Source organism: Lissotriton vulgaris, chromosome 3_1, assembly GCF_964263255.1.
Source record: "Lissotriton vulgaris chromosome 3_1, aLisVul1.2, whole genome shotgun sequence".
NCBI classification, from domain to species: domain Eukaryota; kingdom Metazoa; phylum Chordata; class Amphibia; order Caudata; family Salamandridae; genus Lissotriton; species Lissotriton vulgaris.
In genome coordinates, this window is record NC_141689.1 from 559,971,188 (window position 1) to 559,994,649 (window position 23,462).

Sequence of the window (23,462 nt, forward strand, 5' to 3'; positions counted from 1 at the left end):
GTATGTAAGATGTATTTAATAGCCACCAATTACCCCTTTAAAAGTAAAAACCACATACATAAAAATAAATTACCCTAAATAAATGTCAATTAATTAAATATTAACAATTAATTAGACACAATTTACTTTGCAACCTTTACCACTATAAACCCCACAGCACCTAAAAGTAATTACACAATTTCCATATTTAATTTACAATTAATGAATATTAATTAACGTGGAATTATCAAAAATACTTCCCACCGTTTGCCCCTATAAACCCCACAATCCACACCTAAATTTAATTACACAATTGCAATCATTAATTTTAAATACATTAATTAGCAATGCACGACTAATTATCAATTAATGAAAAATAAATTACTTCCCACCCTTTACCTCTATAAACCCCACAACTCACACCTAAAATTAATTACACAATTAAGATAATTATCAATTGATTAATTACTAACCAATAATTAATAAATAAATTACTTCACACAACAGTATAAAATATAAATTAGATATTAAATAAAAAATAATCATTAGTTTAATATCCTTAAACTACCTACCACTCTATTCCCCTATAAACCCACTACGGAACTAATAAATACAAAATTTAATAACTACTAAAAAATGTAACATATTAAAAAATATAAACAATTCTTATACAAAAATAATACATCACATACATTTAAAATATACGTTAATATACATAACACTAACAATTGATATTTTAAAGTTATAATTTTGCAAACTATATTAAACAATTCTATTTTTAAAAATCAATATTTCTTACCTTAAATCGATATTCTTGATCACTAAATTCTTGTTGTCGATATTTCTCACTAACAATATTTAGGACTCGTTATTTCTGTAAGTCGACATTTAAAACTCAATATTTTGTCTGCACAACCATGGTAAGCAATGGAGGGCTCTAAGACAACTGTCGATTAGCAATAGGTCTTGCAAGAGATATCAAATGTTCTTTGGCAAGACCTAAAAGTCACTAAAAGAAAGTATTAAAATAAACATTTTTTTATATGGTAGTTAATTGTACTTGCCCTTTGGATATGCCCTTTACAGTTTGGGCATACAACCTTGTTTTAAGTGATAACCTGAGCCGACTGACATGCTCAATGGAGTCATGTGAACAGTGCACAGGAAAGAATTACGGTTCCTTCGCCCACCATAACTGGCAAATATCATAGTTTTTGTTTTGTTTTAGAATATAACCATATGGTCTATGATTTTAGGAATAGATTTATTTATTGATTCTATTTATTTATTCTAACTATTTATTTATATGTGCCTTGTTTGGTTACTTCAGAGTGAATCAGGTGAGAATAAATGTCAACTTTGCGAGGTTGTTAGTCTGATCGATGTAGCAGAGACATATCAATGTTCTTCAGTCACTACCGAATTTGATTAGCTGCTTTATGAACCACAGATGGATTGACTATCAGATTTGAGTTCATGTCGTTCCAAGACATTCTCTGGGATCCAAACTTAGGATCCTTGATTCCTAAGGTCTACGTACATGTTTAAACCGGCTTAGGGATCGCTGGGTATTGCAACGTGCGGTCAACGAGTTAAGGTTCCAAGAGATAAGTTGTGTGGAGCTAATGAGTAAAGATGTTTTTGGTTTCAGTTTCACCCAACAGCCTTGGTGAGTAATGTAGAGGTCTATGAACTTACGCTTAGCTTCTACTTAAGCCAGTGAAGTGCTTTCAGTGCTAGTTTGACAAAGTAATGTTTGTAAAGGTTCAGGCTATATTCTAGCTGACTAATTTTGAAGTATTTCGAGGCAGTCACTGAGCTTCTTATGGCATCCTGAGAGGACAATATTTTGCTAGTCTAGACATCCCAATATTAGTGCTCTTGTAAGAACCATACTATGCTCAATTTTCAAGAAAGGAAGAATTTTAGAGAAGATAGAGAGTTGTACATTAACACCCCTATATTTGTGACAGTAAGGAGTGTTGTGCATCAAACGTAATTGCCCAGGCTCATGAGTGATGTAATTTGGGAGGTCATAAGCAGTGCATTGCAGGTGCAGGGGGCGCAAACTACTCACCCCTAATGGTCTCAAGGCGCTGGTGGCCGTCATGGAGATTAAGTGAGCTAAGGCACAAAGTCACATGGTGCTAAGCTGCTGCCATCGATCGAGCCGAGAGTCCTGTAACCTCTGGTCTTTCTCAGTGAATTGAGAAGGTTTTTTTATTTCTATTTCCTTACTATAACTTCCCTGTAACCTTTGGTTGTTTAAGTGAATTTCTGTGAGTTTTTTTAACTGGTAGTCTCATTTGCAGAGTGGTGGAGAAAGGGAGCGGGGTCTCCAACCAGCTCTCATGAGTCCTGCTGTAAGGGACATACTGGAAGTAACAGGAGGGCTTCTTGCCCCCCCCCGGACCCTCTGCAATCAAGGGGGCTTCATTCCCCAACCAGCAGTGCATGTGGGGGTGCAGGGTCTCCGGCGACTTGCTGGTCAGGTTTTTTTTTTGTTAAAGGGTATAGGGCTGCATAGCCCTCCCCTTCTCCAGCAATTTTTGACCTCAACGCCCAGGGCGAGCCCTTTTTTCAATTGTGAGGCCGGCCATGCGCCCACCCTCCCCAAGCTGATTTTTGCCCCAGAGCTCAGCCTTTCAAAAACTTTTTTTTTTATTGCATTAAAATCTAAAGCTCCACCGCATTCCATTTGTCAATAGCCCCAGGGAGGTGGCAGTCTGCCACCTATAAACAAAAAGTCTCGGAAGGTGGCGGTATGCCGGGGGGTGGGGGGAGGGATTCCACGTGGCCCCCTTATTAAAGTTGAAGCCCCGGGGAGGTTGTGGTTTGATTAAACCCTTTGAGGGGGGCCCGCGCACCCCCTCTCTTCATTTTTCATGTGCCCCCGGGATTTGGCCCTTCCGCGCTTTTGTTTTCCTTCAATTCTGCAGTGAATCCACAAATTCACCCGTAAATTTGCAGCAAAATTGAATAAGAAAAATCTCTATAATGCATGGCATTCCTATTCTGCCCCTTTTTCTTAATTTTTTCTTTTTTGTGGGACTCGCCTTCAAGCAGAGTCCCAAGATGGCTGCCAACACTTCCTGGGTTAAGTGTTGGCAGCCAATCAAATTTCAGTAGGATCAGGGAGTCCACTGCAAGGACTTGCGTCCCCAGATATCTACTTTTTATAAATGTAAATATCTCTGAAACTACTGAACGGATTTACACCAAATCACAAAAAGCACGCTTTCTGAACCAACATCCATCTTTCTGCCAAATTTGGTGTAATTCAGTCTCGCGATTCAGGCTGTAGTTGTGCTCAATAAATGAAAAATCCCCATAGACATAACATGGGGAAAACGTGTTTGAAAACCGCTGCTGAACCAGAAAGGGGAAGCTTTTTGAAAGTTTGGTGAAGATTCGTCAAGCGGCACTAAAATGAGTGGCAAAACAAACGCTTGACCTATGGAAACTTTTGCCCTAACTATAACTACCTACTAGCTATTGCTAGTAGGTAATATGCATACATACATACATACATATATATACACATGCATGCATATACATACATACACACACACACACACACACACACACGTGCACATTGTGACAACAACTCTAATTCTAGATACCTCTCGCTGAAGGAATTACTTTTCTTTTAAGCTTCAATAACGTTTGAAAAACCGGCAGACATCCTTATTAAAGTTTGACTCACCCGCACTCACTCGACCCTAGGGAATTATGCAAACATCCATTAAAGAGCAAAATTATAATGCGATTGCCAAAATTATAAGTAGTGGTCCCAAAAGTACTGACCAGATTTTACTTCCATAGGCAAAAAGCATTGCACCTACAACAAAAACCTCTGAATGGACTATATTGAAATGTATTTGATGTGAAAACAGCCTAGCCCAATTTACAACTCTTTTGCAGTTTTGCAAAAAAAAAAAAAAAAAAAGACGCAAAATAGAAGTCACCTTATGAGGTTAAAAAACACAACTCCGCTCTTGCTGACCTAATTACAGACACTCATAGTTGAGAGACGTGATTGATCGCATTGTTTTGTAGCATTTATCTAGTGTTTCATACTCATGATGGTGTCACAAAATGCTCATATTTTTACTAGTTTCTGGGCACCCTTTTGTGAGTATATTAGGAAGAGTGCTGAATGTAGTATGTTCTATGTGGGACGTCATAGGATGTGTTGCAAGAGTTCGAGTCCTGCTCAAACATGGTGTGGAGCACATCACATTACATAATCATGGAATGTTGTAAAGAGTGTGGGAATAAGCCAGCCACGCATACCTACCTACTACTTTGTAAATATCATAATCTGCTTGTAAGAAATGGGGTTACCAATTCTACAGGGGGTAGCATAGAGCAGAGAGGGTAGGCCAAACTTCAGAGGACATGTGTAAAGTAACCACGCAGTACCCACAGACGACACACCAGGCACACTAGAAAAGAGGCACAACACTGCTTCTGGTTGGAAAAAGAATACGTTTTGTATTTATTGTCTCCAACCTGCAAAGGTAAACCACAATAATAGCAGTAATCACAAGGGGGCGCCAACTGGCGCCAGAGCAAAGTATACCAGGGGGATTATTTACAGGGAAAATGGGAAAAAGAATAAAAAGTAAGTCCATCAGTGTCCAGCTGAAATAAAAAGAATGTCAGGAAATGCATAAAACATAGGATCAATGTTGCAGGGCCAGCTCAGACCTTAATCCTTGGCCTCATCTAGAAGTAAGCTGTAGGCGTAAAATAAATCTTTAGGCGTGAAGGTCCCCTCATGCATGGCATCAGCATACAAGCAATCAATAGGCGTAAAATATTAACCTCAGGGGTAACATCAGTCTGCATATAACAGACAGCCCTCTGCATAAAGATAAACATTAGTCATGGAAGCCCCTTGTGGATAAGCTCCTTAGGCCAGCGACACTGTGCAAATATAAATGGCACCAACAGCGTTAACAGGAGGTAAATCTGAAACCCGTCAGGCCTAGAACAACATCAGTAGAGGGACCTCTGGGAATCCTCCTCACACAGGTGCACCACAGTCACACTAGGCGGATCATGCCCACCACAAAGACATTTACTAAGGGCAACCTGCTGGGTTCCGACCGGTCTGCAAGGGCAGCTGCACAGAGGTGGAAAGGTCTTTTACTGTTGGAGTCCCCTCCGGGACTCGGAAATCACTCAGGTCCCTCCCGAGGTGGCTCCGCTCGAGGTCCCACTCACCCAGGACTTCGAGGCGGAGGGAGGCAGGCACCGACAATGTGCCTCGAGGCCCCCCCTCCGTGCTCTTGCAGACAGCCGCTGGACGCATGGCAGCACTCTGGGCACTCCAACTACAGCGGGGGGCCCGCAATGTCGCCGCTCACTTCTGGCTTCACCCGGGCCCCTCTTCCACACGGGGACCCGGTACTTCCAAAGCGGCCTCCACGAGGCCTCTCCCAGCTTCCGGGACTCGTCCTGGCCCAGCCGCCAATCAGGGGGCAGCTTCTGTTGGGCGCGGCGGCGCCAACCAATTGGTGTGCGGCAGGGTGGGGGCGCGGCCGGCACCCCGTCACATGATGGCACTCTGCGGCTTCGGTGCCTAGCGCGGCCCACTCCTCACTCTGGTGGCCCTCTCCTGGTGCCAGGGGCCGCCGCGACATCATCCATTGCAAAAACCACAGTTGATGGATAGAATGCAGAGCAATGTCATACTCACCCCAGTACAGAGATCTGGGCCTAAATCCATCGTTTTTTTGCACTCCACACACCCCAGTTCAGACATGGCCATATGCAAATCAGTCTGACCCTGTGCCTCATGGGAACAGTCCAGCCCGAACTGCCAAGCCATGCCTTCCCTGGACCGGAAACAAGCTTCCGAGGACCGGTTTCTGGCATTCGAGCCGTCTTCAGCCGGCTTGCTTGAATCAATTGGTGTGGAGAGCATGGGACTCACGTCTGAGCATACCCATCCCACTCGGGTGACAATTGCAAAAACCACAGTTGATGGACAGAATGCAGAACAATGTCATACATTCACCCCAGTACAGAGATCTGGGCCTAAATCCATCGTTTTTTTGCCCTCCACACCACCCCAGTTCAGACATGCCCATATGCAAATCAGTCTGACCCTGTGCCTCATGGGAACAGTCCAGCCCGAACTGCCAAGCCATGCCTTCCCTGGACCGGAAACAAGCTTCTGAGGACCGGTTTCTGGCATTCCAGCCGTCATCCGCGCACGGCAGGTAAGCACCATGACGAGCCCAGCTCGTCATTAGCTTCGAAGGGGTTAATGAAGGGTGAGTCACAAGAACATGTATTCAAAAGAATACATGCCACACTGTGCCGCCCAAGGCGCTACTGGTTTAGTCAACTCATCATTTCTGATTGGCCGATTATACAAGAGATCCTCATCAATACTGGTCCAAGCGTATTGTGCTCTTCAGGACATCGCTTGTTTTGCCATATTTTTTTTCAACGCTTATTGGTCAAATATTTAAGAGCCCTGACGAAGTTCCCTTTTGGCACTACTGGGAACGATACGAGTTGACTGTGTGCCAGTTTTAAAGATTGACTCAATAAAAAGAATCACTTTTTGGAATCCCTGCTTGCGTGTCTAACTTTCTACGAGTGCACCTTCAATTTTTTCTTGAAAATTGTGACTGATTTGCACCTTTGGACGACGGGTGCAGGAAGTGTGTTGCACCATCTTGTTACTGACTGTACATGTTTATTGGTTGAGCTGGACCTTGGTCTGTCGTTTGTTCTTTTTGTCCGAAACCCAGCAGACCCTTATCAAGAGGCTTCATCAGAACAGAATCCAAGGAAATACCCTTAAATGGAATGCCTCCTTCCTCACCGAAAGACCCAATTACATCGGAACCCAAAATCTTCATCTGTGGCATCCCTCAAAGCTCTGCCCTCACCCCCACACTGTTCAACCCCTACATGAGCGGCATGGCCAATACTGTCAGAACCCATGGATTAAGCATTATATCCTACGCAGACAACACCCAGCTCATCAGCTATCAGAAGTCCCCTCCACCACATGAGCCATCTTCCACAGGCGAATGTCGAGTGTCACCAACTGGATGAAAAGCAACTGCCTAAAACTCAACACGCACAAAATGGAAGTGGTGATCTTTGGGAACAACACCCTCAGTGGAATGGCTCCTGCTGGCCTTCCGAACTAGGACCCTCACCCACTCCGAAAGGCCATGCCCGGTATCTTGGAGATACCTTGTACAGCAAGCTCACAATTAAAAGCCAGATCAATGCACTCATCTGCCTGCTTCCTCACTCTTCGAATGCTCTGGAAAATCTTTAAAAGGCTCCCAGTCAACACAGACGAACCATCAGCCAGCTGGGCTAAGGCAACTCACTCAGAGTAGGAATCACCACCCATTTCCAGACCATATAAAAGTCAGCGGCCAAAGTCATCCTTCCAATCTGGTTTCAGAAAAGGCTGCAGCTTAGAGACTGCCATGCTCAATATTGAGATGACACCCATCGATCATTAGAGGATGGAAATGAGTGCCTACTTATCCTACTTGACCTATCAGCTGCTTTTGATACAGTCAATCACAAATCCCTACTGGAGTCACTGGAGATCCGCTCCGGTTTCAACGGCATCGTTTTAAAAATGGTTCACATCTTACCTACAACACCTTTCACAACAAATCAAAATTAAGTCCTGCCTCTCGAAACCCACACCGGTTACTCTTGGTGTCCCCCAGGGCTCAACCCTCTTCTCACTTTTCACCCTCTTCATGGAGCCCTTTACTATCATCCTGAAGTAAGAAGGGATCAAATACCACCTCTATGCAGATGACAAGCAACTCTACTACAAAATCAAATCATCCAGTGACATCCTACATCTTAACGTCACACTGAGTAAGATACAATCTTGGTTTAACTCCAACCATGTAAAATTAAACCCCATCAAAACAGAAGTTATCCTGTTCTCCTGTAAAAGTAACCACCTTTCAATCCAAGGCTGCCTCAGTGACCAGAAGGCCCTATATTGTTCATTACTCTATTCAACTCGGCTAAATCCTTAGGCTTCACCCTGGACAAAAATCTGTCAATTAAGTATCACATCAAAAACACAGCCAAAAGGAGCGCTTGACACACTTAAACACCTCCAAAAAATTAAACCATTCATTCCAGCGGACGATTTTAAAAGGGTTGTCCAACCTCTGGTCCTCTCCAAACTGGACTACGGGAATGCCATCCTCACTGAGATCCCGAAAACTCCCCTCCCCCCCCCCCCCCCCCATCTCAGTCCAGTACTAAACATTGCAGACCAGCTCATAACAGACATTAATCGGTATGAACACATCACACCTGCCCTCAAATCCCTAAACTGACTTCCCATAGAAGGAAGATGTATCTACAGGACTGCTTGAATCACCCACAAAGCACTTCACTCTAATTCTATGTCAGGACTGGAGGCTTCAGATTATGCTTTTCTCTCCCCGCTGTTTATTCAAAAGTAACCGCATAGCAACCAGAAAAGCAATAAACATGAAAAAAATATCACATATACCCAACATCGGGCTAATAAGAAGAACAGAAAAAAATCATAACACATTAGGGAACTACATATCCCATCAGTCCATGCTCATAGTCCTTCTACAGTGTCCACAATCCTTAAGGTAGGGCGTCCATCTTGTGGTCTCTCCTCTTTCTTCGCTGCTTCGCAGCCAGTTGAGTGCTTTTTTCCTATGCTCTCACTCGTTATTGTAACTGTGGGGGTGTTTTGGGTTCTAGGCACTGTGTGTATGTAGATTGGCTTAGGGGCTCTTCATTGATATTTACGTGCACGTTTTATCTTTCAGAGCCCTGATTTATTGTCGCGGGGACGTTTCGCCCCCGACGCGACTGTCCCCGAGAGTTGCGGCGCTGCCTCCTCGCCGCTAGAGGGAGGCGTCGGGTTTCGTTCTCCTCAGCGCGGTTCCCTGTCAGGCGCTGAGGAGGAGAGTCACGCCAGGGCCTTCCTCTGCCGCCTCACCTTGACGCCCTGTTGGGTTGTATTGCCCCATTTTGATTTACGCCCTTGACGGGTCTGTACTAGCGGATTACCGCAATTTACGCCTTCGGGCTATACCTTCCCAGCACTATTGGCGGTTAGTCCGCTGGCCAGTGTATACCGTAACGAAGCGCGCCGGGAGGCGGGGTTTGACTCGGTCTTTACTAAGAGGGTCTGCGCGCTGGGTGGAGTGCTGCCCCTATACTCCCTGGCTCACCAGTGACAAAAGCCTTTGCTAGCCTTCGGTTGGCCCATACCCCTGGTCACTAGTGCCAGTTGGAAACGTCCGCCTTTTCCGCAGCATAGCAAAGCGCAAGCATGGCGGAAGGATATTATGTAGAGGAGGAGGAGACCCAGCAGTATTTGGGAGATGATGAATTTTATGATGCAGTGGATCAATCCATCTACAGGTGTGTGCAGGAGATAGTGATGCCTATGGAGGATAGGCTCTCGGCCCGTATAGTAGAGGAGTGCGCGAAGCTAGCTCCTGCGCCACTGAGCGCCCCTGCAGTTTCCCAGTTCCCTTTGGAGTGGAATCCGCCAGCACCCAAGAAGGTCTGTAGGGATTGCAGCTCGGGGGGTGCGCCGAGTGTGGATAAGGACGCCTAAGGGATGCGTTTATGGCTAAGGTGACTGACCCTGCCCCGGCGTCGCTCCCGGCCAGAGCCCTTCGGTGCACACGGGGACAGCCCCTTCCTCCCCGGGAGGGCTCTCCCCTGCGGACACCGACGATTCGGTGCGGTCTTGGCCCGTCCGGTACCTCGACCGAGTTGCCTCAGGACGCCTCAGGTATGCTGGACCCGGACGATATAATCCACCCGAGGTCGGCCGCCTGGACGCCGGGCGACAAGGTCGCGAAGTTCATGGTGGGGCGCCTCCGCAAGCCTCTAGAGAAGGAGGCACGTAGTTGCCTGAGGGGAGAATGTCCACGTCCTACATTGGAAGGGAAGTTGGCCATGACTCCGGAGCTTGACGGGAAGATGGCCACCTTTATGGCAAAATCTGTGAAGGACCCTCGCAAGGGCATCGACCGCTCTTGGCGGTCGTGCCAGGATAAACTTTTGGATACCATAGGCCCCCTGACGAAGATCCTCGATATGGCAGAGGAAGCCAAGGCTTCGGGCACTACCATAGCCCCAGCCAGACGTTTTATCTAATTGGGCCCAGAGGGCAGTCATTTTCTTGGGCAATGCCAACTGTGTGCTTTCTACCGAACGCCGGCGCTCGCTGCTCATTAAATTAGACCCCAAGTTAGGGGATCTGGCCTCTTCGGAGGCGGGAGCGGTGGCGCAATAGGGCCTGTTTGGTGACCCATTCATAAAAGAACTGGGGAAGTTTGTTTCCACTTTCTCCTCCCTAGACAAAGCCCAATCCACCATCAAAAGGGTGTTCCAGCAGCGTTTTTCTAGGGGGGACGGTCGTGGTAGGGGCCTCACGACCGGCCGTGGCGGTCAGACTCAACCCAATAAGGGGCAAAGCTCCGGCAGAGGCAAGTACAACTCCTCGGCCAACTATAACAACTTTTATCCCACCAAAGGCCAATGTTTGAGGAATAGGCGGCTTCAGGAACGACGCAAAAAACAATAGTTCCCACGGTGAGTGTAATCTCTCTGGACCGAGTGCTTATAGGGGGGCGGTTGGCTTGTTTCCTGGAGGCCTGGGTGGCCATCACGAGGGACGCCTGGGTTCTTCAAACTGTGCGGGGTTTCCGTATAGAGTTTTACGATCACCCCTTCCAGGTGAACGCCCCGCGCCCGATTCTTTTCTCCCGGGAAGATGGGCGGTTGATCGACGAAGAGGTCTCAGAGCTGTTACGCAAAGGGGCCATTTGCCGATCAATGAGACACCCCTCCAGTTTCCTCAGCAATGTTTTCCTAGTGGAAAAGACAGACGGGGGCAAGAGGCCTGTTATAAACCTCCGGTAGTTCAACGGCTGGTTGGTGTACAACCACTTCAAGATGGAGGGTATTCACCTCCTGAGAGACGTGCTTTTGCCCAACGACTGGATGGTCCGTTTGGACCTCAAGGATGCTTATCTGGTAGTTCCCTTACACCCGCTTCATCGTCTGTTCCTACAGTTTCTCTGGCGGGACCAGATTTTCGAGTTCACGGCCCTTCCGTTCGGACTTTCCTCGGCCCCCTGGTGTTTCACCAAACTGCTACGCCCGGCAGTGGAGGTCCTTCGGAGTCGAGGCATACGGATGATTGTCTACCTGGACGACATCCTGCTTATGGCCTAATGTCCCAACAAGTTGGTGCTTCAACTCGACCAGACAATTTCTTTGTTGCAGGTGAGGTGTTTCATGGTCAACAAGGACAAGTCCGTCTTCGCACCCCCCCAGAGGATGGTGTTACTGGGGTTCGTTGTGGACTCGGTGCAGGCGTCTGAGCCTTCCTTCTCGGAAGATGGCCAAAATCCGGCACGTGCTTCGACAGACTATCGCCAAGTCTCACACGTCCCTACGCCAGATTGCCAGGGTAGTAGGGCTTCTTTCATCCTCGATTCAGGCAATCTTTCCGGGGCTGCTTCATTATCGGGCCCTTCAGCACCTCAAGGCTTACCACCTCAGAAGGGGCCTGACTTACGAACAGTTGGTTCCTCTGTCGGAGGAAGTGAAAGGAGAGATGTCCTGGTGGCTCTCCCATATGGAGGCATGGAACGGCCGGTCAATTTTCGGGTCGGTTCCGGACTTGATAATAGTCGGACGCCAGCAGAACAGGCTGGGGCGCCCGCTGCGGGGATTTTTCCACAGGCAGCGGTTGGTCGTTAGAGGAGCTACAACTCCATATCAACTGTCTAGAGCTCCTGGCGGGCTCTTTCGCTGTCCATTGTTGGACCAAGGACTCGGCGAAGTCATGCGTGCTTTTACGGATGGACAACATCTCAGTGGTCCACTATGTCAATCACCTGGGTGGCCCTCGGTCGCGAGCCTTGGCAGATCTGGCAAAGGATTTTTGGGATTACTGCCTCGCTCATCAGGTCTCGGTGACGGCGGAGTACCTGCCGGGCCAGGCCAATCAGGTGGCGGATTGGCATTCGAGGTACCTGCGGGACTCGAGTCTCTGGAAGTTGGACGCGAGGGTGTTTCACTGGTTAGAGACCATGTGGGGCCCGTTCTCTGTGGATCTCTTTGCGTCCCGCCTCGATTTCCAGTTACCGAGGTTTTTCAGTTGGAGACCGGATCCCCTGGCGGAGGCCACCGATGCGTTTCTCCAAGACTGGAGTCGGGAAAAGCCTTACGCTTTCCCTCCGTTTTCGATGGTGGTGAGGTCAGCGGCCCTTCTAGGCCGCCAAAAAGCAGACGTGGAGATGGTGACACCCTGGTGGAGGTCGCAAGTTTGGTTTCCAATTCTTCTGGAACTTTCTTGAGATTCTCCAATCCTACTTCCCCGGTTTCCTCACCTCCTTCTTAACCCGGACGGGGAGCCTCATCACCTCATCATACAGGATTCTCTCCGCCTCATGGCGGGGCGGCTTTACGGAGACGCTGGTCGCTCCCAGGACTTTCGGGCTCGGCTGAGTCCTTCTTGTCTAAAGCTTGGGCTGACAGTACCACAAAGAGGTACCGCTCAGCATGGTCCAGTTGGGTTCGTTGGTGTCTTCGACAGGACCTGGATCCCATGGTTGCAGGTGTCGTTCCCATCCAAAATTTCCTAGCGGAGTTGGCAGCGGATGGGCTGGCTTATAGGACCATTAACGCAATACGTTAGGCGATCTCGGCAGCACACGAACCGTTGGATGGGGCCCCCGTCGGGGAACATCCCTTGGTTTGCAGGCTTCTTTGGGGCGTATGCCTTTTTTTACCCCCGGAGCCGGGATATTCAGTCTTGTGGGACATGAATGTGGTTCTAAACTTTCTTTCCTGGCAGCACAACCAGTATCTTTCACTGAAAGAGTTGTCGGCTAAATTGGCTATGCTTTTGTGATTGGTGTCCTGTCGTAGGGTTTCTGATGTGCGTGCCTTGGATATTTCTGCATGGATGTTTTCCCCAGAGGGGGTTACTTTTACTGTTGGGTGCCGTACAAAGTCCGCTACGAGATCTATCTCGTATCCGGCCTTTGTGGACGTGCCCAAGCTTTGTGTTGTGCAGTGTTTGAAGACATACGAGGACGTTACAGCGGCATTTCGCCCTCCGGGCGAGAGGCAACTCTTTATTGCGCTACGAAAACCGCACAAGGCGGTGTCTTCCCCCACCATCGCCCGTTAGGTGCTCCAAGAAGCTGGCATTGATACTTAACAGTTTGGAGCTCATTCAGCTAGGGGCGCTATGGCCTCGAAGGCTTTCTCCTTGGGAGCACGTTTAGAGGACCTAATGCGTGCGGCGGATTGGTCTTCGGATTCCACTTTCAAGAGGTTTTACTTCAAGCCGGTGGTGGATATTGCAAGTTTGGTGGTTAATAAGCTTTGAACAAGCATAATCTGAAGCCTCCGGTCCTGACATAGAATCGAAATTTGCCAAGCATAGTAACGGTAAGTTTCAATTCTATTAAGGACACGGAGGAAAGGATTATCCCACCCACACTTCCTGCGGAGATCCCTCCCCGTATTGGTGTAAGTAATCGGTCTATCTTTTAAATGCGATCATTAAGACTTGTTCTTGTGACGAGTGTTGTTCTTACGGTTTGGTCTTATTTTCTCTAGCGGAATGGCAACGCTCACGCTGTTGTGTTTTTCCTGCTAGGTAATGATGGAGCAAAGCAAGACCGTTGATTTGTATTTGTATTTAATTTATTTATAAAGCGCTAACAATCATCCTAAATAGGATATCACGGCGCTGAGGTTTGGTGCTGAGGGGTACGATAACCGCATTGATTACTGATTATTCTGGTTTAGGGAAGAGTAGTGTCTTTAATTGTTTCCTAAATGATAAGAGACATTCTGTCAGTCTGAGATTGGGAGGTAGTTCATTCCACTTGCTTGCAGCTAGGTGAGAGAAAGCCCGCTCTCCCATCCTGACAGTCTTCACGTTGGTAGTGTTTGCTCTTCCTGAAGTTCTGGATCGAAGGTTCCTCGATGGTCTATGGAATTTGACTTTATTGTGTAGAATGGTAGGGCCTGTATTGTAAAGTACCTTGTGTGTGATACACAGTAATTTGAAGTTGGCTCTTTGTCGCATTGGGAGCCAATGTAGTTCTCGCATGCAATTTTTGGCCGAATCATATCTCTTCTTATTGCATACAGCCTTTGCCACGGCATTTTGCACTATCTGCAGTTTAGAGAAAAGATAGTCTGCCATTCCAACAAACAGAGAGTTGCCGTAGTCCAGTCTGCTCATCAGCAGCGACTGGACCAGGGTCTTCCTACACTCAGTCGGAATCCAGGGGAAGACTCGTCTGAGCATTTTCAATAATGCAAAGCCTCTGCCACAGACAGTGGAGACATGTGATTTCATGAACAGAGCACTGTCCAATACCACACCCAAGTTTTTTGCTTTTATGGTAGGATTTGGGGGCAAGACCAGGTTACTTGGCCACCAGCTGTTGTCCCAGAGCTGGGGATTTTTGCCAATGTGGCGTGTCACGCGCGAAGAAAGAGGAAGAGACCACAAGATGGACGCCCTACCTTAAGGATTGTGGACACTGAAGAAGACTATGAGCATGGACTGATGGGATATGTAGTTCCCTAATGTGTTCTGATTTTTTTCTGTTGTTCTTATTAGCCCGATGTTGGGTATATGTGATATTGTTTCCATGTTTATTGCTTTTCTGGCTGCTATGCGGCTACTTATGAATAGCAGCGGAGAGAGAAAAGCATAATCCTCGCCTCCGTGTCCTTAATAGAATTGAAACTTACCGTTACTATGCTAGGTAAATTTCGATTCCCCTGACTATTTAGACAAAAAACTCACAAAAGCAGGAAGAACCAGACTTATGAGAAGCTCCACCACCCTTGTTTTCGTTCCTCCCAAATTAAAAAGGAAAACTTCCCAGGCTTGCTCTTTTTCAGGTAATGCTCCCAGCCTTTGGAACTCCATCCAGAGGGACCTACGATGCAACTCCTCCTACCCGGGCTTCAAAAGTGACTTAAAACAACATCTCCTCGATAAATACTGGAACTCAGGAACAAACAGAATTTCGGTACTTAATAGGCTCACTTGGTCAGTTCAAACTCCATTGATTAGTTGGCTGTTTTCCTTTCTTGGTGTTTGCATCTATTGTCTTGATGTCTTTCGCTCCATGGACTCTAATGTTCGAAATTACCTCAATTTAGTAATCCCACCTGATGGATAAATGATTTTATTTTTTCTGTTCATATATATCTTTTGTGTATTCCTCCTACTCCGCCTAAGTATGCTTTCCCTTGTATACAGTTTTATGTATTTTTGAAGCTATGATTACGGCATGTAATATGCTCAGTGTCTGATTATTGCCTTGTTCTCTATTCTGTAAAGCGCTCAGATACCTCCGGGTCTAGCTAGCGCTATATAAAACCTTAACTAAAGAAATACATCCTCTACCTCCCCATACAGACCTACATCACACCCTCCACTGGCTTCCTATTCAAAAGAGATGTAATTTGAAGATGCTGAGCCACACCTACAAAACCCTTCACAATTAAGGACCAGCTTACATCAACCACTGTATGAACTTCCAACAACCCTCCTCTAGGCATTACATTTGTTTACCCACACACTATTTGCACATTAAAATAAAAATTTGAATCTTCCGTTAGCCAGCTTTACCAATTTGGATTTTAAGATGTATTTTTAGCACTACTGCTCTTATGCCAAATGCACAATCCACAGCACCACTTAGCCATTTCACAGGAATAGTCATTTAGACACCCACTCAAGTCCAGAATTCCAAGTGTGAGATAATAAACTAAACAACACATTTACATTAGGCTAATTTAGGTATGAATTTGTGGGATTCTCCAGATAAATTATATATTTTTGTTTGGCTACCATGGTACACGAAACCTATTTATAGACAGACATGCATGTGCGCACATAATTTTTAATTTAAGTCATTTACAGTTATCCTTCTACCACACTTTCAGTCAAGCAAGACCAAATTAATGCCTGCTAAAAACCTTCTGACATGCATAGTTAACACTATTTAACAAGGGTATCAAATAAATAGTAAGTTTGGGATGGAAGTACCGCCATACCCGTTTACAAATTCTCAGAGTAAGGCCTGAGGACACCCATAGGGCGACTCAAAGCAAAGGAAAGCAAAGCACAGATTTAGCAGAGCTCTAGTAAAACACGACTCCTGGAATAACCCACATACATCAGATTTAGAGAGGTGTGGCTCACTGGTTAGAGGCGGCAGACCCGGAGGCTGAGAACGGCCCGGGACCAGGGTTCGATTCCCGACGCGGCAGGGTCGAGGACCAGGGTCAGCGGACTGATAATTTCTCGCCTCGGTGCCCACTTTGGGCAGTGATCACACTCGGTAACTCTGGGCATTAAGCTTGCCTCATCTCTACAACGGCCCCCCACAGACGCCGGGGATGCCTGGCTTCACCTTGGAGATACCCAGCATGGGACCATCTCACAGGGAAAGCCAGGACGGGTTCCCCAGCGGTCATTCGCTCCAGGATACTCCGGTAGTAATTGAGCGCGCTACAAAACACCTTACATTTACATTTACATTTACATTTGATGGTGAGCCGGACCCAAATTAATCTGACTGAGACACAGATATAGTTCCTCAACAATCACTTAGGAATTACTCCCATCCCAAAATCCGACGTTTTTAATTTGAGGAAACAATTAGCAGAATTGTTTTTCTGAAAATCCAGTTAAAAGCTTTCTTTGGGAATTCGTTGTAGAAATAGCAACACAGACATCAGAACAAATCATACATTCAACCCCCCCCCCCCCCCCCCCCCCCGCACTACAATGTGACCATAAATCTCGTCGTCTGAATAAGCAAGCATTGTGAAAATTGAAGATTTGGCAAACGAACCAGAAAGCCAGTTCAACATGTCCAAATTAGAAAGGGCAGCTCTCAAACAGACCAAAATACCAAAAATGCACAAAGAAAGGAGGCCACCTTTAGGTCACCCCATAGTATCAGGAATTGCCCCAAAGGACAAATATTTAGACCAGCCATTATCCAGCTAGGATTTTATGATGAGCCAGGAAACAGACTTGTAATAACAGAGAGGCACTGTTGGTGAACAACAAATGAGCAAGAAAATAATACGATTAATTGTGTCAGAACATGCTCAACCATCATAAATAAGGTCAAAAAGACCATTAAAAAAACGTCCAAAGAGTCTTAATGTTAACCAGAACTCATAGAAAGTGCCACTCTTCTCTTGCAAGTGGAGCTCTTCTCTTGCAAATGGAGTACCAATCTGAGAGATCTACATGTTTCGTTGTTGTGATTGACAAGGGTTTGCTACAATGCTTTTAGAAGTCCGACATGGCCACAGAATGATCTGCCATGTGAACCCAAAAGAGTAATGAACCTCTTACTTTTAAACCTTTTCTCTTTAGATGTACAAACCATTTGATATTTTATATGTATTGAGTATTAGTTCTGTTCAGTGCACTAGCTACAATAAATGTGAATGCTCTCCCTTTCTTCTCGCTTTCACCTTATCCCTTTTGTCTTCTCTCGTTCGCAATTGTTCATCTCCTTTTCAATTTTAACGTGTTCCTTACCACACAGTCCCTACCCTTCTTGTCACATGTCCCATTTTACCAGCCTTCACCATAAGCTGTCTCCTATAATATCAAAACAGCTAGCAAGAATGACGAGCCATTTGATGTCATGTACAATGTCATCTCTAGAAACAAGGTACAGAGTTAATCCTCAACTTTGGATATACACCTTTTTGCACTCCAAGTTACGCAGTAAAATACATTAGAACTCTTGCGGACTGAAAGACGCAGTGTCATCTTAAGGATCTGGGGAGCCCTGGGAGAGACATTTTGGGGGGCGCTGGGCAAGACAGTTTGGGGGCCTTGTAAGAAATGCAAACATCTGTTTATTATCCATTTTCTGCGATTTAAGCCCGAATGATGCTAAACAATACTAAATTATATGTGAAACTTTAACAGGGTCACACAAATACACTTGAAATAAATCTATCCTAGGTCCCCCAAAAATCCTTAAGATGACAGGTTAGAGAAACCGAGTCAGACGTATAGACGGAGAGAGGTTTAGACAAAGGAAACAGGGAGGTCAAAGCCAGAAAGTTTACTTTCCAAGGGGGGTCCCTTGAAAGGTGGGGACCCTGGGCAATTAACTATTTTGCACATGCCTTTCAAACGTCTCTTTTTTCAAGTATTCTCCATCAATACGCACTCAAGAGAACCCTGTATCATGATGTGAAAAATAATGTTTGCTAGAAAAAATGTTTTTATGTCGTAGCATTTTGTTGAAGAACACTTGTAAACTTAACATGCAAATCAAAAATGATGAAGTGCATAGCTGGACAGACGGCAAGAAAACATTGCACATTTACAGAAGAAACAGGCCCACATTATCCATGTTCTCCTGTGTTACAGCTCATTAATCTTAGAATAACAGTGGCAATTAATTGGAGTATGAAAAAACAAGAAATTAAAGTACTTACCACCACCAAGAATGTAGAAATCCCGGAGGCTCACCCAGCGTAATATTTTTTTCCCATCTTATCTACAATGAAGAAACAGAACATATTGACAAACCCTCTTTATCAAAATATACAGAGCACAAGTATCATGCAACTGAATTATTTGCAATAACTTTATTCTCTTTTCATAATATGCAATACCGTGCGAGTAAATGGGCATCATATGGTACATTTTCACACAGTTTAAGCATCTTGAAGGTATTGTTAACAATGCGCCTCTTTCTCTACAATTTTTACATAAAATATGAGGTATAATGTGGTGTGAAGATAGGATCCTAAGGGTCTGATTTAGACCCTGGTGGACGGGTTACTCAGTCACAACGGAGAGGGATATCCCAAGTCCCTTTCATAAACCGTGGAAAACAACCCCACTTAAGCAAGCAAATATAATCTCCTAGGTTGTCATATGTCACTTTAACCACTGACGTTCAGTATCTGACGTCTATCTTGCCCACAAGTCCACACTCAGTCTCCTTCCTATCAAAAAGCAGAACTCAATACAGGTGATAAGAAGCCTTTGTGGCATAATATTGACGTGAAATATGCTCAGATCATTCCTCCAAACGGATCATAATCAATGGGTCCTGCCAGCAGGAAGCTTCATTACAATTTCCACTTCAATTTTGTTCATTATTGGTGTTTGATGGCTTGCAGCGTATGTTCAAAGGGGGCATGTGTCTGATTTGGATTTATTCGCAGCCCATCCTCGCCCTGCCGCTCAAGGCATCAAGACGGTCAGCTTCAGCCTTACCCCAATTCATCCAACCTTTCAATTAGAGATTCAGTTTGAGTCTCTGGGGAACATTCACACCATTGCTTTATGTCATTTTACTGATACTAGGGCAAGAACTATAAATCTTGTGCAGTATTTAGATTCCTTCGATCTGGGCATTAAGCCCAATAGGCAGGGCTCAGGATCAACAAGTTCAGCTTCTCTGTCAATTCTACGATCACTTTCAGTGCCTTAGTCCAAAACCGAAAATAGCAGAGAGCTGTTTGAAATCTTTCAGTAATTTCATACAAAGATTCAAAGCTGGTTCTGGACCGTATTCATTTTGAATCTGTCTCAGAACGTCTGGTATCACCGCCATAGACGGAACACCATGTGTTTTTGTGTAGATTGAAGCAAAGACTGTACCCCAAGTGTCACAGTCCTCCATGTGTGGTGCAATCCCCATTGGTAAACAGATTGTTAGAATACTGTGTTTCTCATGAGGTGTACTATCGGGAAATACTGCCTCTATTTGAGTAATTTTCTGGGTTAACCAGAATGGAATTTGTTCCCTTTTTGTGGGCAACTTACCGATAACGGACTGTATAGTCTGTGGTGTGATTTTGTTTGTGTTTCCCTGATGAGGGGTGTGCTGTGGAATTCTTATAGCAGGTTGGATTGTCAAAGTCTGCATGACATATTGTACCAATTGTCTAAGTATTTTAATACATTGTTTCAGCTGAGCTAATAGTTCTGGACCGGTCATTTGATCTATGGCAGGATATGGTGTATAGCTGGCTAGTACCGGCCATGTTGCTCCTGGTCTACCTAGTGGACTGAGTCTGGTAATGTGATTTTGATGTTGTAGGGCGCCTTTAAACCAGAGCTGATGCTCTTGGTAAGTTAGTGGAATTTCTACATCGTCGAAAGGAGCGTTTTCCACTGGAGGTTCCTCCATCTTGTAGAAGTGGAACACAGGTGTTGTTGGATTTGCTTGTGGAAAGATAATCCATGAATAGAATACCTGTGTCTGCTGATATTCATGTGCCTCTATGACAAATATGACTACCACCTCTTGGTGATAGGCCATTTTCTATAAGCTTTATAGCTAAGGCTTTCCTCATTTGCAGGGATGTTTATAGCATCCACGTCGTCATGTCGGAAACCTGTAACGTCAAAACATGGTTGGTTTGCATTTACTGCAGTTCCACTGCTCCCAGGATTGTCTTCGCCTGACATTTTGTTTAGGAAGTTTGCAGAGAAAGTTTCAATGAAATAAAGATAAGGTGCACAATATTTTGCAACACTATCATTCAACGTTGAACAAAACCAAAACTAATACATAGGATTTTTCGTCCTACTCAGTTTATGGCGGATATTTTATCCTTTAACCCACTTCAGACGTCTATTGGAGTATTTACGGGATAAAGGGGTCTCTGTGAAAAGCACAACTGAGTTACTCTAGTATCTAGCGTTAAATTAGTGCCTTACCAAACAAACGTTGGGCGCCATGTAGTGTAGTTCCTATATTCCCAATAGGATCTGCGCATTGGAATAACATATCCTATAGATGTGACGTAGGACTGAGGCCTACTAGGTCTCTATTGAATATATTAGACTTAATTGTGAGTGCCAGCTAGCTCAGAGGTCACTAGAAACTTTCTCGAATTCACAAGAAGGGATTAGTTTGACAACCACATAAACATGACAACTTTGTTTCCCCAAGATAAAACTGATCATCAGAGTCGTGGAAACAATAGATAGATATTTTACTCAGGCAATCGTGCATGCTTCGTTTCACCAGACGTGCAGAGAAATGGAGAGACAGGAGTTTTCAATAAAAGTATTTATTGAACAGTCTTCTTTCTCAAGCATAAGAAATGAACTGCTACAATCGTAAAAAAACTGGTTGTAAAATATAAAGCATACAGTATAAAGAGTAGAATAAAATAATACTGTAAGAGCATTGTATGGTGCCTAAACCATAGATAAATACATACATAAATAACATAGGCTAAAAGTACTCAACTGGTGCTTCTAAAATACGCCTACCCCGGTGTACCTAACCTAATCTTAGTACGAGGGAAGAAGTGAGGTGTAGAATAAATAGATTATTCTTTTGCCAAGAATCTGTCCAGGATTTCTCTTAGGGTCTAATCAGCTCTGTACCTTAGTTTGGAACAAAGAAGTTCAGGCTCAGGACTCTATTTCCCAACAACCCGCAAGGGTAGCTTGGAAACACTGGAGCTGGATTTCTCGGCAGGAGAAAAAGACAGCGTCTCTCTCAGTGCGTCTGCTTCCTTCGGCACTTGCAGTAGCAGGGTGCGCCGGGCAAGTAGATAGTCGAACAGCTCCAAACCACCGTGTGTTTGCTAAGGCAAGTGTGGGCATATTTATACCTTGAAGTTGCAGAGTTTGATGTAAAGTTGGACATAATAACGTCATTAAAGACTCTCAGTTCTTTGAAAACTCCATGAGTTCTTGGACAAGTCAGTTCTCGAGCAAGGGAAAGTCCCTAGCTGCTGAAGCAGAGTTTTCTAAGAATTAGTTGTAGATTTTCGGAACTAGTGAAAGTAGCCCTGCTGTATTTGGACTGCATGAACTATGACTAAATATGGTTATGATTCTTATGCCTATATAAGGACATAGTGATTTATACCTATATAAGGGCATGAATCGGGACATTTACAATAGTGTCCTAAAATGGTTCACAACATAACGAACTGGCTTTCACACAACACTAACATATATAATAGACAACATACACCACAATTTTAAGGAAAATGACATGGACAACACCTTGTCCAGAATGGTATGGGATGAGTGAAAAGCAGCCCTAACGTAGCAGGTAATATTGCATACCTCAGCCTTCCAGAAATTGAAGGACAAAAAATCAGGTTTTAGAATCTAAAATCTTAATACCAGAGGAGCAGTAGTAAACAAACTATCAAACTCAAACCTATTGAGCCAAGCGTAGAGCACAAGAAAAACCAGAACCCTTAATCATTCAAACGGCAAGAAAAATGCTTTATACCGGCCTGCTTCAGTACAGAAAAGAGGGAAATGCAGACCGCTAGACTTAAGTTGAAAACAATTCAAATAAGCAACTATATGAACATGTTACTTACCTTCTGTAACACCTTTACTGGTCGAGAGTACTCTACTTCGGATTCCTTACCATGTAAACTTCCCTAGTTGCTAGACTGGATCCGGAAACCTCAAATGAACTCCTTCGTGTATAGGCACATGGTGCCATGCAGCTCCACATAAAATCCGTCTGTTCCGTATAAGACTTTGGGGCCTCTATATATATGCATGGATGTCAGTTTATGATCTCCGACCATTCGGTCAGGTGTGGAGCCATTGAAATCAGATGAAGCGGTGTGCAGATGTTTTAGATTGGCATTTTATTAATGAAGTGCATGATAATTCCGAGAACTAGAAAGAGGGAGGGAGGGTCGGTGATGGAATCTTCAGTTTCATAGAGTCCTTACCAGAAAAGGTGTTACACCAAAAAGGTACACAACTTATTCTTCGGATCAATATTTCTGTTATTTCCTCACCTTGTGAATAGATACCAAAGTAGTACACCTCCCACGGTATTGGGTCTGAGGAATGGCTCGGTACCAGGAAACCCTGCAAGACAGATCGGGCAAAGTGCCCATTCGGGTGGACGTGGCGTGGCTATCCATTTAATAATTCTTGGTGAACATGTGAAGGAATGTCCACATAGCACTCTGGCAAATGTCCATAACTGGCATAACATGCACCAACACAGTGGTAGCAGCCTTTTCTCTGATGGAGCAAGCAAGCCTTCTGGGAACTGCTTATTGGATAACCTGTAGCAGATTCTTTGCAGCCTCCTTTGACACCTGGATAGATTGCTTTGGTACGGAGCCCACTGAGACTTCATATCCCAATACAGAGCCGCCATGCTACACTTAGCAAGGTACACAAGCAGGATGCAGGAGGGCAAGAAGCCCAGAAGCCTCGGAAACCCAAAGGTTGAAACAACGGGATCAAAGCGTAAATATTCTAGATGCGTCAAGGTGGAGGGTTGTATCCAGGATGGCTCCAATAAAAAGGAGCCATTGTGAAGGAGTCAGGTGTGATTCAGCACATTGATGGAAAAGCCCAGTAATGTTAACAGGTCAGCCGTCATCTGGAGTGGTTTAAG

At 45.0% G+C, this 23,462-nt stretch overlaps 1 protein-coding gene across 7 annotated transcripts in view; it reads right to left on the reverse strand.

The window, feature by feature from the left end:
* Window positions 1–23,462, reverse strand: part of SSBP2 (single stranded DNA binding protein 2) — an 836,850-nt gene that overhangs the window by 471,065 nt on the left and 342,323 nt on the right. For all 7 annotated transcript variants that reach the window (XM_086960847.1, XM_086960848.1, XM_086960845.1 and 4 more), the window contains exon 3: window positions 18,535–18,596. In XM_086960847.1, the coding sequence (XP_086816973.1) occupies window positions 18,535–18,596 (62 nt within the window). The remainder of the gene's footprint in view (window positions 1–18,534; window positions 18,597–23,462) is intronic.